Genomic DNA, 15,592 nt, shown 5'->3' with positions numbered 1-15,592 from the left:
AGGGGCAGGAGCAGAGAGTTCCCTCGGCCCAGGCTGGAGCCTGGCAGTCGCACCCCTGGAACAGCACCTTTCGGCCAACGGTGCCACCCTCGATGGCTGCCCCGCGGGACCTGGCATCTGACTCTGCCCCGGCTGCAGAAGCAGTCGCCCCGGTTACGTGGGTGCCGAGGGCTCGGGCCCCCGCCTCGGCGCTTCACACCCACCCTTGTGAGGCGGTGGCCATCTCAGAGCGGGCGGCAGGTGGCCGAGGGCATCCCTGCCCGTAGTTGGGGCGCACGCGGGCCAGCGGTGCTGATGTCACAGTGGCCACTGTGACCCGCGGGGGCGAGCCCACAAAAAGGCACGCCGGGCTCAGGCCGTGGGTCAGTGCGACCTGGTGAGGTGAGGAGAGGGCAGGGGAGGGACGGGGCTTGCGAGGGGCTGCCGAAGGAGGAGGGCAGCCCCGCACCTCGGGGCTCTGGGCCTCTGCTGCAAGCTCACCCGCGTCTCGCTTCTCCCTCAGAGTCAGCAGAGGAGCATTTGGAGGAGACCCCCCGGCGCTGCTGGGACAGGGACTCTCCAAACGCTCACACTTGACTGATGTGTGCCATGTTCACAAGGAAGGAGAAGGCCCTCGACTCGATGGAGCAGGGTGAGAGCAAAGTATCCCTCCCACAGCTTGGCAGACAGCTAGGCAGGGATAGAGCAGGCCCTTGGGGGCAACCCCTCAGTGTCGCTTCCCCCTGCCCCGCAGAGGCGCTCATTCCCGGTGCCGTTTGCTCTCTCCCCTCCAGCATGCATGCTGTGTGACCGGACAGAGGCTGACCCGGATATCTGTGGGCGCAAACTGGAGAAGCAAGGGCTCTGTGCCCACGTGTTTTGCCTGGTGAGTTCCCCCAGTGCTCCCTCCAGCTTTCTGACAGGCAGCCCCTGCCACACTCGCCTCATCAGCTCCTCGTCTTCTCTCTTCCGCAGTTTTTTGCCAACGACCTGTTTCAAAAACAGTCTGAAGATCAAACACTCATGGGATTTCTCCCTCAGCATATTATACGCACAATCGAGCAGGCAATATGGGAGGTGAGGACCTGACATGAACAGGGAGATTTGTGCCAGCAGAGGTTTGCGGGAGCTTAGCCCAGACCCCAGGAAAGAAATCCCAGCCCTTCCAGCCAGCTCTGGGGCAAACGTCTTGCTCCCAGCAGCTCCACAGAGGCTCCAGCACAGGAGCCTCATCTGCCAGGTGGATCTGCGGGCTGTGACCCAGCAGTGGCTGCATCCTGCGCCCTGCCCAGCGGTGTGGGGCTGGCTGTGGAGGCCCTGAGGCTGCTGCTGACAGGGGCTTCTCTGCTCTTTCCAGGACTGCTTCGTCTGTGGCGAGAACGGGGCCACCATCACATGCCAGGACACGGGCTGCGACCGCAGCTTCCATCTCCCCTGTGCCGTGGAGGGTGAATGCATCACCCAGTACTTTGGGTTCTACAGGTAAGGGCAGCCGGCCCTTGTGGGGGAGGCTCCTCGCATTCAGTCCCCTCCCTGCAGCACTGGTCAAAGAAGAAAGGAACCCGCAGTGACACTTCCCAATGTCTGGTCACAGGCAGAGCCAGAGACGGTCAAGGTCTGGGGCTCTCCCCTCCTCGCCACCGCCGGGGAAGGACCCATCACTTCCCACCTCACCCATCCCTCTCCTCTTCCCCCCAGGTCCTTCTGCTGGGAGCACCGCCCAGAGCAGGCAGTGCAGGCTGCTCCGGAGGAGACCACCACCTGCCTCATCTGCATGGACTCTGTGGGGCACAGAAAGTCCTACAGCACCATGGTGTGCCCAGCCTGCAAACACGCCTGGTTCCACAGGGGCTGCATCCAGGTAGGAGCCGTTCCCTCGCCGCCGGGGCACGGCAGGCGCTCAGCAGCACCAGGGCCTGCCTCACGCACGCTCCTTATGTTTCTCCTGCAGGGACAGGCTCTGCGCGCTGGCATTTCTTGCTTCCAGTGCCCTCTATGCAGAGACAGGGAAAGATTTATATCGGATATGCTCAACATGGGGATCCGAATCCCCAGGAGGTTGGTGTCCGTCTGCCCGGCTCACAAGACAGGAGGGTGCAAGCGCTGCACCATGCCAGGGCCTGCCCCTGCAGTCCTGGCCCTCCGCTCTCCCGAGTCAGGGCTTGATCTTCACGGAGGAGTTGGAAACAGGGTGGGGGGGGGCGAAGAGCAGGGACGCCCCACATCTGCCTTATGCTGGGGCAGCAGGGCCTCATCAGTTTTCCTTTCTCCATCAGACTGCCATCGTGGGAGAACAACCACGCATATGCAGCACTAAATGAGAGGCACAGCCGCTGCGATGCCAGTCAGTGCCTTTGTCCAGGAGGCAGGGAGCGGGCAGAGGAAGAGGGGTAAGTTGCCAAAGCTGCACCCCGGGGCTCTGCACGGGATCTCTGCCTCGCCAAGGGCTCGAAGAGGAAGGACTGAGAACAAGAGCTCTGCCGGACCATCCCGTGCTGCCATCACTTTGTCCTCACAGCCATCAACCCGTTTGCTTCCCCAGGCCCTGGCAACTGCTCCTGTGCTGCTCCTGCGCTGCCGAGGGCACCCACAGACGCTGCTCCAACTTGAAGCACAGCACGGCCAGCTGGGAGTGCAGCAGCTGTGCTGGCCTGGGCACCGGTAAGAGGCAAAGCACCCGGGTGCCCCTGGGCTGGGGCCAGCGGGTGGCAAGGCCTGGCAGCGGGTGCCCAGGGTGGGCTTGGCAGAGCCTCTCTGCTCCAGGAGGGCTGGGGACACACGCTCTGGCCCATCCTGCCCCAGGAGGCCTTGTCCTGGACCTTCTTGCTTCCTCTTACAGTCTCCAGTGCCAGCTCGGAGCTCGCTGGCTCCAGCACCGCAAGCCAGTCAGGACTGGGGCCTTCCCACAGCTCACTGGCGCCTGAGACCAGTAGCCCAAGCACCAGCAGCCTGGCAGCATCAGCGTCCCCCCATGGCTCCCTGGCACCGGAGACCAGGAGCCCTAGCACCGGTAGCCTGGCGGCATCGGGGTCATCCCATGGCTCCCAGGCACCGGAGACCAGCAGCCCCAGCACTGGTAGCCAGGCGGCTTCAGAGCCCCTCCATGGCTCCCCAGTGCTTGAGGACACCAGCTGCTCCAGCACCCCTGGGCCCGAGCGGGTGCGAGACCGCTCCCGCTTGCAACGTCGGGCCCAAAACCCCTACAGCCGGCCCAGAAGACGCCGTGAGAGGAGCCAGGCGCCAGCACCAAGTGCTGAGACCAGCACCCCCAGCCAGGCGGCAGCAGGGGTGTCCCACAGCTCCCCGGCACCTGAAGCGAGCAGCCCCAGCGCTGACAGCCAGCTGCCATCAGGGACCTCCTGCAGCTCTCCAGCACTGCAGAGCAGCAGCCGCTCCAGCACCCCTGGGCCCGAGCGGGTGCGAGACCGCTCCCGCTTGCAACGTCGGGCCCAAAACCCCTACAGCCGGCCCAGACGACACAACGAGACCAGGCGTGCAACATCGCCAAGTGCTGGCTGCGATCCCTCTCCACCGGCACAATAAAGTTGCTGTTAATCTCTGCAGTGAGAGATGCCACGCTTTCCTTTCTCGAGGGGCAGCGTTACGGGCTGGGCCCAGAGGGTTGTCTTCTCCCCGGGGTTTGGCAGCGCCTTTCCCAGACCTCCCTCCTTGCGGGCTGGCCTTGGCTGGCTCCCCAGCGCCATGGCCGTGTGCTTCGGGCCTGGCTGGCCCCGCGGCCTGCTCAGTTTCCCTGGGGGAAGTTCACATCCACCCCCGAGACCAGGGGTCTCTGCCCCTACACCCAGGAGGCTGGCCCAGCACGGCCTAGTCGGCACCACCACCCCTCTCCCAGCAGCATGTGCTGTGCCCGCCCACCCACCATGGCCCTCACGGCTCACCCCCCCCCCAGAATACCACGCCCCAGCCCCAGCGACTTTGTTTCAGCTCTGGCTCCTTCTGGACAAGGCTGTAAGCACAGCATCACAGAACGGTAGGGGTTGGAAGGGACCTCTGGAGATCACCTAGTCCAACCCCTCCTCCTAAAGCAGGATCACCTAGAGCAGGTTGCACAGGATCGCGTCCAGGCGGGTTTTGAATCTCTCCAGAGAAGGAGACTCCACACCCTCTCTGGGCAGCTTGTCCCAGTGCTCGGTCACCCTCAAAGTGAAGAAGTTTTCCCTCGTAGGAGCCCAGAACGGGACACAGTACTCCAGATGTGGCCTCACCAGGGCAGAGTAGAGGGGGACGATAACCTCCCTCTACCCTGCTGGCCACGCTCTTCTTAATGCACCCTAGGATACCAATTGGCCTTCCTGACCATGAGGGCACCTTGCAGGCTCATGCTTAACTTGCTGTCCACCAGGGCTCCCTCTGCAGCGCTGCTTCCCAGCAGGTCAGCCCCTAACCCGTACTGGTGCTTGGCGTTACTCCTCCCCGGGTGCAGGACCCTACACTTGTGGCCCACAGCCCTTGTGGAATTTCATTTAGTTCCTCCCCGCCCAGCTCTCTAGCCTGCCCAGATCGTGCTGAATGGCAGGGCAGCCTTCCGGTGTGTCAGCAACTCCTCCCAGTTTGGCGTCACTGGCAAACTTGCTGAGGGTACACTCTGTCCCCTCGTCCAGGTCATTGATGAATACGTTGAGTAAGACCGGACCAAGCACTGACCCTTGGGGCACACCGCTAGCTACAGGCCTCCAACCAGACTCTACGCCGCTTACCACAACCCTCTGCGCCCTGCCATTCATTCAGCCAGTTCTCAACCCACCTCACTGTCCACCCATCCAACCCACGCCTCCTCAGCTTGCTTATGAGGATGTTATGAGAGACAGTATCAAAAGTCTTGCTGAGGTCAAGGTAGACGATACCCACTGCTCTCCCTTCATCCACCCAGCCAGTCATGCCATCGTAGAAGGCTATCAGATTGGTCAGGCATGATTTCCCCTTGGTGAATCCATGCTGACCGCTCCCAATGGCGTGGTCGTCTTCTCCTCCACACGCTTAGTGATGGCCCCCAGAAGAAGCTGTTCCATCACCTTTCCGGGGATGGAGGTGAGGCTGACTGGCCTGTAGTTTCCTGCATCCTCCTTCCTGCCCTTTTTAAAGACCCGAGGGACGCTGGCTTTCCTCCAGTCCGCAGGCACCTCTCCTGCTCTCCCTGACCTCTCAAAGATGATTGAGAGCAGCTTAGCAATAACATCTGCCAGCTCCCTCAGCACTCGCGGGTGCATCCCACCAGAGCCCATGGATTTGCGGATGTCGAATTTGCCGAGATGTTCTCTAACCCGATCCTCCTCGACCAAGGGAAGGTCCTCCTTTCCTCAGACTTTCTCTCCTACCTCCAGGGTCTGGGATTCCCGAGGGCCGGCCTTAGCAGTAAAGACCAAAGCAAAGGCGGCATTCAGTACCTCCGCCTTCTCTCTGTATCTTCCGTCACCAGGGCACCCACCTCATTCAGCAGGGGGCCCGCATTTTCCCTCCTCTTCCTTTTGCTGCCGATGTACTTGAAAAAGCCCTTCCGGCTGTCCTTGACATCTGTCCTTGCCAGATTTAATTCCAAGCGGGCCTTAGCCTTCCTCGTTGCATCCCTACATTCTCTGACTACATCCCTACATTCCTCCCAAGTGGCCAGTCCCTTTTCCCACACTCTGTAAACTTCCTCCTTCCCTGTGAGTTTTTCCAGGAGCTCCTTGCTCATTCATGCAGGTCTCCTGCCTCCTTTGCTTGGTTTCCTACTCTTCGGGATGCACCGATCTTGAGCTAGGAGCTTGAGCTGTGCTGGAATGTTGACCAGCTCTCTTGGGCCCCCTTACCGTCTAGAGCCCTAGCCCACGGGATTCTCCCACGCAGGTCTTTGAAGAGGCCCACGTTAGCTCTCCCAAAGTCCAGGCTTGTAATCCTACTTATTGCCCTGCTCCTTCCACGCAGGATCCTGAACTCCACCATCGCGTGGTCACTGCAGCCAAGGCTGCCCCCAGCCTTCACATCCTCAACCAATCCTTCTTTGGTTGTTAGCACAAGGTCCAGCAGCACCCCTCTCCTCGTGGGCTCCTCCACCACCTCCTCCAGAAACAGTTTCTGACCCTCAGGAGCTGAAGGAGCCGGCCTGGGAAGCCTGTGGCGATGTGAGCTCCGAGGCACTCCCGAGCAACGGGGCTCGAACGGAGCTGGCCAAGGAGCTGTGGTCACGCACAGCCTCGCTGCAAACCGAGGTCCTCGTTCCCCTCTGTCGGCATCTAGCTAGCAGAGCTCTGTGATGCCCCGGCATCGGAAGGGCGAGCGAGACCTCGGTAAGCCTGGTGAGAAGGAGACCCCGAGCACCAGAGTTTGGCTTGGAAGGCAGCTGCTACAAGAGGATGGCTGAGGACACTCGAAAAGCAGGAGCTGAAGGAGGCGGCCTGGGAAGCCTCTACTCACTCTCAGCACTGTCAGCCAGCGAGTGTTGTCGAAGGCCTTCCTGGGGTCTCAGCTTTCCATCTTGGTCCTGAACTGCATTTTGGACCTGGAGTCTCCAATGTGGGATTTTGCGTTCCTTCTTTCCTACTCTGGTTGTGCCTGAGACACCGCCTGGTTTTTGTCCGGGTGTCGCAGGTGAATCACTCACACAAGTCATCGTTGTGGGGTTGGTTAATGGAAAGGGTTTTATTAATGATGAAGCGACGATCTAATGGTAATGGGTGGATGATTGAATGAAATTCAAATGGTGATTAAGCAACAATTGAATGGTCATTAGAGTCCTAGGATCATTTAGGTTGGACAAGACCCTGAAGATCACCGAGTCCCACCGTTAACCTAAGACTACCAGGTCCACCTGCACATTTAGGTGCCGTCCTGAGGTCCTGTGGTGTGCCACGGCATCTGAGCGGGTGGGATGTGTGAGCCCAGGCCAGGCTCAACGGTCGCTTCTGTCCCCTGTAGATCCCAGAACCACAGGCAGAACTGCAGATGCAGCCTTGCCCATGCAGTGCAGAGAGGACCGACCACCTTCCCCGACCTGCTGGCAGCGCTCCCCGTGCCAGGGGCAGGAGCAGAGAGTTCCCTCGGCCCAGGCTGGAGCCTGGCAGTCGCACCCCTGGAACAGCACCTTTCGGCCAACGGTGCCACCCTCGACACCGCTCTGGCCCATCGTGCCCCAGGAGGCCATGGCCGTGTGCTCCGGGCCTGGCTGGCCCCGCAGCCTGCTCAGTTTCCCTGGGGGAAGTTCACAGCTATCCCCGGGACTGGGGGTCTCTGCCCCTGCCCCCGGAGGGTGGCCTGATCCGGAATGGCCTTAGCGCTGAGCGGGTCCCGCCGTACTGCCCGACGGGCGCCGCCGCCCGTCTCCCGGCAACGGAGGCCGCGCCCGCCTGCCCGGCATGGCCCTTGCGGCTCGCCGTAGCGTGGCGGCGGCGGCGGCGGCGGCGGCGCGGCTGGGCCGAGCGTGAGTGCGGCGGCTGCTGGGCCTGGACCGTTTCGGGTTCCCCCGTGCCCGGCCCCGGCTGTGCGAGGCCTCCCCTGGGTCCGGCCCGGGGGCTGCCCGTGCCGCCGCTGGACTGGAGGCCGGGCACGGAGGTCTCGGGGTGCGGCTGGTCTCGGGGAGTGTCGTCCGGTTTTGGTGTGGAGGTGCCCGATTGGCGGGTGCTTCCGCACCTGGCTGGGGTTTCTGGGCTTTGGCGGTTGCCGGTAGGGGTAGGGGCGCCCCCGGGTTTGGGGGTGTTTGTGAGCTATGATGGTGCTGCCGGGTTTGGGGGGTGTCTATGGCTGCAATAGTGCTGCCTGGTTTAGGGGGCGTCTCTGGGTTTGGGGTGTCGCCGGGCTTGGGGCATGCCGCCAGCTTCGGGGGTGCTGCCAGCAGTGGGCTGTGCCTGTGTTTAGGGTCAGTTCCTGGATTTGGGCAATGCTGCCTGGTATTTCTGGTTTGGGGCTGCAGCCAGGTTGGGGGTGCCACAGAGACCCGCACTTGCCATTAGTGCAGAGCAGTTTTCCAAGCAGCATGGGGGCCTCTGCCGCCCGGCTGTCTCCCTGCCGGCTTCATCCCCGCTGCCCTGGCGAGAGCGGGAGGGCTCAGTCGGCAGCTGCTGGACAAAGCTGTTTGCTGGCTCAGCTTCTTGGCCTCCTCGTCTGCCTCCAGTCGGCTTAATTTAAGATCTGGTTTCTCCTGTGTTGTTTGTTCTGCCCTTCTGCTGGAAGCTGCTTGCCGTTGCCCAGAGAAGGGAGTTTGACCCATGGCCAGGCTCAGAGCCTGGTGTCTTTGCCGGAGCTGCTGGGGCCAGTTTTGTGAACCGCGTGTGGGACCAGCAAAGGGGCAGATGTCTGTCCTCCTGCCCTTTCTCTGACCTGTTGAAAGCAGCATCTGCTCCAACCAAAAAAACCCCCAAACCCTGGCACTGCAGCAGTACATCTCGTACAGCGCCGGTGTGGTCATGCTGCGCTCTCCGGCTGGGCATTTGGGCTCTTTCAGCAGCGCGGGTACCGGGCCGGCCAACCCTGGGAAGAGCCAGGGTCACTCCCTGCCATCCTCATGTGTTTTAAGCTTGTCCTCACAGAGGTGAAATTATGTCTCTCGCATTTAGAAGTACTTTCGGGATAGTACACACTGTGCTGTCTGCTCTTTTTTGGTAGTAGATGATGTGTTTCTGTTTATAGTTTGTTTTATTCCTTGTATTGAGTCTCTGATGCAGATTGTTCAGGGCCATTGATCCAGTCTGGTTTTTGCTTTGTTCCTGCGGTTTTGCTCAGCAGTGCTACAGGAGGGACATCAGGCACTGCTGCTCCACTGCTGCATGCTAGGGTGGCCCTGAGGAAGGGGGCTTTAGGAAATCCTTTCCCAAGTCTAGCTGAAGCTCAGGTGATCTTCTGTCAGTGGAGTTGCTGTGGTACTTGCGTCACTTGGCAAGGTTACTAACTTTTCTTGGGTTCACCTTAGTTTCTGCTCTGTGTGAGATTGCCAGCAAACATTTAATTCCCACAGCCTTTGCTCCTGCTGCATCTTCCTGGTGCTCTGTGTGTCCCAAAACAGTTTGTCAGATGGCTTTCTAGTGAACGAGAGACTTCCAGTGATGGTCGGCTATTGGGGCAAGCAGAAACAGGAGAGGACTGTAACCTAACGTTTTGAAGCTGGATGGAACTAGCAACTTAAATTTATTCTTTTTGTCCTGGCACATGTCAGATCAGATCTGATAGCATCCTTTGCATTCTAGTGATACTAGGAAGGGTCATGAATTTTTAGTCTCGTGGTAGATTTTCACCTGTAAACCCTTCTGCGTACTTCTACCTACATCTGCTTTTGTCCCTATAAAACTGACAACTGGGTCTTTTTCTTTGTAGTCAATTATATTCCTTTGTAGTCCGGTTCATCTGCATTTGTCTCTTCCTTCTCCCTCTCTCTCTGTTTTGGATAGCGGAATAATCCAATAACCTGTTAAACAGAAGATTAACCAGGTGCATATTCCTGTCTTAAAGAATACAGCGTGGGAGAGAAAGGCAGAAGTGTCTGATCAGGACATGAGTAGAAGTGCGATGCGGTTGCCCATTTCGGCAGTGTTTGGCAGTGGTGGTAGCTGTGGCCCCATGCTGGCTCAGTGCTTCTGACTCAAACTCGGTGCAAAGGTTGCCTGTGTTTCTGGCTTGGTTCTGCCTGTGCCTTTGGTTGGAGTGGGGTCTGTGTGGCTGCCTGGAGTGTGGCTTAGCGCCTTGTCTGCTTTGGGAAGATTTTGAGCTGTTTGGAAGGTGGGAATGAGAGCAGGGTTGGCAGTTAGTTGGCTTTGGGCTCTTGTATGATGTCATTAGTGCAAGGACTTGGCTATTTTTCGGCTTATCCCTGTTGTTCAATCCAGGTACATCAACCTCCAATAAAGTGAGAAGTCTAAAGGCAGCATCCTCCCCAGCAAGTTTTGTTCTAGGCATCTGTCCATCTTATGTCCGCTCTGGAAGTGGTGCCTGTGAAGAATGACGTCGAGAGGTGCCGGGACTGCTTTCTCAAGGAAGAACTATAGGCTGAGCACCGAGCCAGAGAAGTCCAAGGTCACAGGTATGGGCCTGTACGTGCTGTGTAAAAGCAGGACCGCTGTGGATCGGGTGAGCACCCCTTGCCTCGCTTGAGATCAGCTGCCTTCCAGTTGCAGTTACCTTGCTGATGTGAGGTGTGGTGGGGCTGAAACTGAGTAAACCCCTGAACTGAGATGAGATTTTGAGAGGGGCATTCCTGTAGTACTAAGGACTCCAGAAGCTCATGTCACAGTGCCCTTTCTTCAGCACGCAGCCCTGCCTCGTGAGGCTGGAGAATGCTGTGTTGCCTGGCTTTGTCCCATCTGATTCAGGGAGTTCCCCTTCCAGGATGAACAGCTTATCAAGTTCCCAGATTAATTGTTTTCTTGAAAATTTTGGTACCTGCTAGGCAGTCTGTTATCTCTTGGACTCACTATTCCAGCAGAATTGTGCTTATGAGACCACAAATCTGGCATTTGAGGGCACTGTTGCACCCAGAAATAAAGCATGCTGCATCAATGTGACACTAGGGATTGTTTTGCACAGTGAAAGCTAAAGTGAGGCATACATCATTAAAGAGGGCTGTGGGTTAGATGAGATGAACTGCATCTGCAAGCCTTTCTATCTCAGCATCTTCTAGTGCAGTTAAGAGATGTAGGTATTTAAAATGTCCCAGGTATGAATAGGACATCAGGAATTGCAATAGTGATTTTTATTTTTTTTTTTTTTTTGAAATGAAATTGGATTCCCACCTCCAGCTTTTGAAGTTACTTTATCTGGAAATAGTACAGCAGGATTCCTGAGGACGTAGTTCTGCCCGTGGGGACCAATTTATAGCCTCCCATTTGCTATCGTAGAGCAGCTCAAATTGAAGAGAGCCCTTGTTGCAGAGATGCACCCCATAATGCTGGACTCTAGGGCTGCTAGTGAAGACAGTAAGACCATGAATGACTTCTTGAAGCTGCATTTTACACTGTGTTGATCTGCAAACTTGAACATAATTTTCCCATAGTTACCAGTTTCTTGCTTGTACATGAAATTAAAGTTTGCATTTACCTCCTGATTCTCTAAGTTTCTTTTCTGTTTTTCAAAAGGGATCGTGAACAGCAGGCTGCTGAATGATTATCTCCATCGCGTCTTTACCAATGCTGATGGGAACCAGCCTGCAGCTGCTTACAGGTATCAGACTTCTTCTCATTCACTAGATGGCAAGCGATGCTGTATCAGTCCCCAGATATATAGCACTGTGGTGAAAGGAAAGATCTTTCAGTGCCACACAGTGATCTTTGTTAAAAGCACAGCAGCACCATGTTATAGAATTGACTCTGAGGTCTTGTCCTTTAATGGCTTTTTCAAATAGCAGGGCTTGCTAAGAAGGATTCTTCAGAATTTTTTGCATGAAAAACCCCATATACAAAATCACAAGGCAATATTTCTGAAATAAATAGGTAAGTGGGCATTCACCTTACTGTTTCTGTTCCCTCTTTACTTGTAAGGAAGTGCAAAATGCGCAGGTTTTAGGTACAGGAATGAAAAATAGGTTGTCAGTGCCCTGTAAACTAAAGGCAAGGCTATTACTGATATATGGCATACTATACATTTCTCAGGCTGTGGAGCTGTTGGTACTTTTATTATTAGGAGTCACCAAAGGAAACGCAGCACAAAATTCCTGTTTAGTGTCTGTTTTCTTCTACATGTTTTCAGTTCTTCTTCACCTTGTAGCCCAGAAACTTGTAGCTTTGGATGAGAAAAATTTCCCTTGCGTTTAGCTCTTTTGCCAGGAGCAAGTCAGACAGGTTCAGGGCAGGTACGAGTTTGGTAGAGCAAGGCAGGCGTGTAGCTCCTGCTGGTTGGCGGTGCTGCAGAGTGGCTGGGGTCACATTCCACGGGCTATACTTAGTACTGCCAGCTCAAATGTGAGCTCAGAGCTGCTAAAAATAGCTCTTGGCCCTCTCTGCTCTTGCTGAACTGGGGTTATGGCAGGAGGGAGGCAAAGTGGGTCGTGTTACTTTGCCACGAGCTCTTCTGCCAGCATGCCTTGGAATATTCCACCTGTTAGAGCATTTTGGTTTTCAGTATTTCTGATTTCTTTGCCTGGTGATTAATGACTTGAAAGCACAGAACTGATAGTTTGTTGGACGAGTCTCTCTTTTCTTTTTTCTTCCTGCCTTCCGCCCTTTTCCCTGGACTTGGCTGTTTGGTAGAAAGCCCAGTAGCAGTCAAATAGGTCTTGAAAATAACATTTGCCATATGAGAGCAACTTTTATGGTATGACATCTTGTCTTTGGAGGCCTACATTCCTCACAGGGGAGCTCGCTGCAGACATCTCTCTGGCTGTCTCATGCTTTTCTTACCTCCTTCCAGAACTCGTCCTCCATGCTAGCTGCTGATTAAACTGCTTTGCTGAAGCCACCCTCTCTCATGCCAACCAAAAATGATTCTTTGATTCCACTTCTGTGCATCTTCACATCATCAGACTTTCAAAAGGTCTCTCACCACAGTCTTAGGGAAAGTTTGAAGTCCTGGAGAAGTGGGAAGTTGTTCCACAGGTGACTTTGGAAATGGGAAGCAGGAATAGGAGCAAGTAGTGACTCTCATGGTAAAACGAGGTCGTGCTGGGGTCCCTCAAAGACCTGCAATATGACCTGTGTTGTTCCATTTATCTGTGGGAGACTTGGAAAGGGAAAGAGCGTGAGGTGGGAAAGTTTGCTGCTGTTATGTTTACTTTGCTCTCAATAACTTTGTAAGGTGGCTGTGAGAGGGTGACTGGATAGTGAAATGGTCTGTGAAACTCAGTGTAGGGAGATAGAAAGTGATGTATTGAAAGGGGAACAGCCTCAACGTTGTGCACAAAGTGATGGGCCCGGAGCTGATTTTTACTGCGTAGGAATAAGATTGGGATGGGAATGCTAAGTCTTTAGTAAGTCAGAAAAAGAAAGTAGGAAGTTAGGAATTGTTAGGAAAGGGATGTAGGATAAGGAAAATCATTATGCCACTGAGTAAATTTGTAGTTTACCCTCATCTTGAGTAACATATGGTTCTGGTCTCGCCAGAAGGGTATTTTAGAGCTGCAGAGATTTTGAGGAGGGGTAAGAGCAAGTCAGATGCCTGGAATGGCTCTTGTACAAGGAACAGCTAAGTAAACGAGACTTGAAAAGAGAGAAGTAGGAGAGAGTAGTATGAGAAAGTTCTCTAAAATAGTAGCCCAGAGGGGATGCGTGAGAGACTTCTCCTCAGTATGAAAACAAAATGGTTTTGGCTGTTGTCAGAGAGAGGATGCTGGGCTAGCCTGACCTTTATCTGAACTGCTACAGCTGCCGGTGTGGTCTTCTCTCTTCTTTTGTATTACGAAATGCTTGGGGGGAGAATGTGCATCCTGACTTATGCCATGTTTGTATGATGCTGACTGCATCAAAGTTGTGGTCCACAGTTGGTGGTAGTACAGCTGGTTTCTTACTGCCACTGTACCAGAGCACAGTTTTCTTACTGCCACAAAACACTCCTGAGCAGACTGAAGACTTTAAGATCCTTTGCTAACTACTTTGCTTGTTCACGCTATGTTTGGTCCTTGGTTCATTCAGTGCCCCAACATGCTGGGCAGCAAATTCCTCAGAATCATGACATGAAACACAGATCAACAGAACTTCCCGGTGCATGTCTCACAGGGTAGGACTGTGCAGACACATGTATCTGGGCTGCAACTCTTTAAAACTTGGAGACAGAGTTTTCTGAAGAGTTCCTGTGCATATTTATTCCCTAGAAAGCACCTGACGTTCCAGAACCTGCAGGAGCACCTTGACCGGTTGCTAGCAGAGGAGAATGGCTCCGAAGACAGTCAAGGTAGGAGACACTGAACGTCTGTCCAATTTGTGCTTCTGCTTGTGCTGCCTAATTGGGAGGACAAGTTGTATCATGAAAGGCAGTTTCCTGAGTGAGTGTTGTTCTGCCCTCCTCTGCTCTAATTTATTGTACCTTTAAATCCTGCCTGTGAGGGGCTCGTCAGCCAGCCCTGGAACAGGTCCGCTTGCAGATGGAAGAGGCATATTTCCAGGCGAAAATGCCTGGAAAAGCAGGTTTGGGGCAAATGTTGGAGTTATTTCACTGATAATGATAGGCAGAGGCATTGCCGTGACCAACAGCGTGCAGCGCTATCCTCACTGGGAAATGCAGAGGCTTGCTGACAGTTTGTACGTACTGGTCTCCACTGTAGGTATTCACTTTGGGCCTCAGGCTGTTGCCTGTATTCATGCTAGTATCCGTTTCCTTGAATGAGTCAGGATGTGGCAGGATACAACCTAGCTTCTCTCCTAAAAAGAAGAATTTTTCTTGCTGGCTGCAATCAGTGTGATATGTTGGCCAAATGTTTGGCTCAGAGTTTAGTTTGGTCTTTGAATTTTGCCGAAGTAAAATTTTCAGGCAATGTGGAAAACTCAACACATGACCCAAACACCACATAGCTAAGACCTTGTGTGTTGCTGTGAAAACTTCCTTTTAAATCTCAATGATGTCTCCTTTCCTGAGGTTCTCATGGTCTAACATGAGGAACACTATTTTAGTCTTCTTCCACTGTAGCAGAATCCAGATGCTGCTGTAGTCTAGCTGGAGGCACTCATCAGGTGTACTGTTAAATTCTGCACAATTTTCCCTAACAGGTTTTCTGCAACTCTTGTTTCAGATCAGGTAGCAGAGGGTCGGCTTGGTCCCTCTGCTGTGGTGTTGGACCACACAAGCGGTTTTGAGGGGCTCCTGCTGGTCGATGATGACTTACTTGGGGTGAGTGTGATGCTGGGTGCAGCAGAAAATGGTCTTGTGGGACTAAAAGTACTTTGGGCTTCTTGGTTTGTTCTTCATAACAGATCCCTGTCACTGGCTTTGTAGCATGTTGTAAACGGAGTCTACCCAGAAAGCTACAGGATCCTGGAGGAAGTTAGCTCTCCTGGGAAAAGGTCTAGCAGTACCCCTAAGTCTCAGCAAGCTCTGAGTGGAGCTGCGAGGAAGTGAAAGAATTACCCTGGCCCAAGGGCTTACTGAAGAGCTTGGCTAAACAGAGGAAAGGCCAGCAGCCAGCTTTCCTGTCCCTCCCTCCAGCAGACTGCCTCTTCCTTCCTTCCTTCTGGTCTTCTCTAATGGTGGCGAGAGGATGAAGCTGAGGCTTTCCTTTCTCTTTTGTTTCCACTAGCTCCCTGCTTGCTCCTTAGCTGATGTTCCTCATGCAGAAAATCAGCTGAGAGAATCCACTGGAATTTAATCCTTTCCCACCTCAGTAACCTCTGCACTCCCTTCACCCCTTCACTGTGCATGCACATCTCATGCTCCTGTGCTCATTCCCTCCTTAATCCACGTATCCTTTTTTACCTCTAGCAGAGGAGGCTGCCTTGGTCTCCCCTTTCCCATTAACACCTGCTGTAGCTTACCTTGGCTGTACCTAGAACTTACCCCCGTATTGGATCAGACTGGCTTGCCTGTGAAGTCCCTGTTGCTACCTTCACCTGTTCTTCATGGTCTGTCCTGAGATTGAGAGAGTCAGGAGTTAGCAGGGTTCAGTTTCTGGGCAGCATGTTACCTGCTAGTCCTAGGCTTTAGTCTGGACACCCTGAATCTATAGTTTTGTTCTAACTTGTCCAGGATTCAGATGTCTTTCCTATATAAT

General features: G+C 54.5%; 2 protein-coding genes across 8 annotated transcripts in view; both read left to right on the top strand.

Moving 5' to 3' along the window:
• Nucleotides 1–588: 588 nt before the first annotated feature.
• LOC129211502 (PHD finger protein 7-like) lies at nt 589–3,522 on the top strand. The gene is made up of 9 exons (XM_054838698.1): nt 589–631; nt 774–865; nt 955–1,056; nt 1,337–1,461; nt 1,678–1,840; nt 1,931–2,037; nt 2,256–2,369; nt 2,522–2,640; nt 2,819–3,522. The coding sequence occupies exons 1-9, from the start codon at nt 589–591 to the stop codon at nt 3,520–3,522; spliced, it is 1,569 nt and encodes a 522-aa protein (XP_054694673.1).
• Nucleotides 3,523–3,919: 397 nt separating this feature from the next.
• The window catches only part of RNF123 (ring finger protein 123), a 54,525-nt gene continuing 42,852 nt past the window's right edge, over nt 3,920–15,592 (top strand). Inside the window, exons 1-5 of one of the 7 annotated variants that reach the window (XM_054838419.1) lie at nt 3,920–3,970; nt 9,792–9,985; nt 11,037–11,121; nt 13,703–13,782; nt 14,618–14,715. In XM_054838419.1, the coding sequence (XP_054694394.1) occupies nt 9,904–9,985; nt 11,037–11,121; nt 13,703–13,782; nt 14,618–14,715 (345 nt within the window). In that variant the 5' untranslated portion in view covers nt 3,920–3,970; nt 9,792–9,903. Of the gene's footprint in view, nt 3,971–7,256; nt 7,536–7,560; nt 7,579–7,726; nt 8,804–9,791; nt 9,986–11,036; nt 11,122–13,702; nt 13,783–14,617; nt 14,716–15,592 lie in introns of those variants that run through there. The other 6 variants (XM_054838423.1, XM_054838417.1, XM_054838418.1 and 3 more) reach the window with 6 other exon arrangements.

Source organism: Grus americana, chromosome 11 (assembly GCF_028858705.1).
Source record: "Grus americana isolate bGruAme1 chromosome 11, bGruAme1.mat, whole genome shotgun sequence".
NCBI lineage: Eukaryota > Metazoa > Chordata > Aves > Gruiformes > Gruidae > Grus > Grus americana.
The sequence above is the reverse complement of the archived record's forward strand: the minus strand, read 5'-3'. Positions and strand labels throughout refer to the sequence as shown.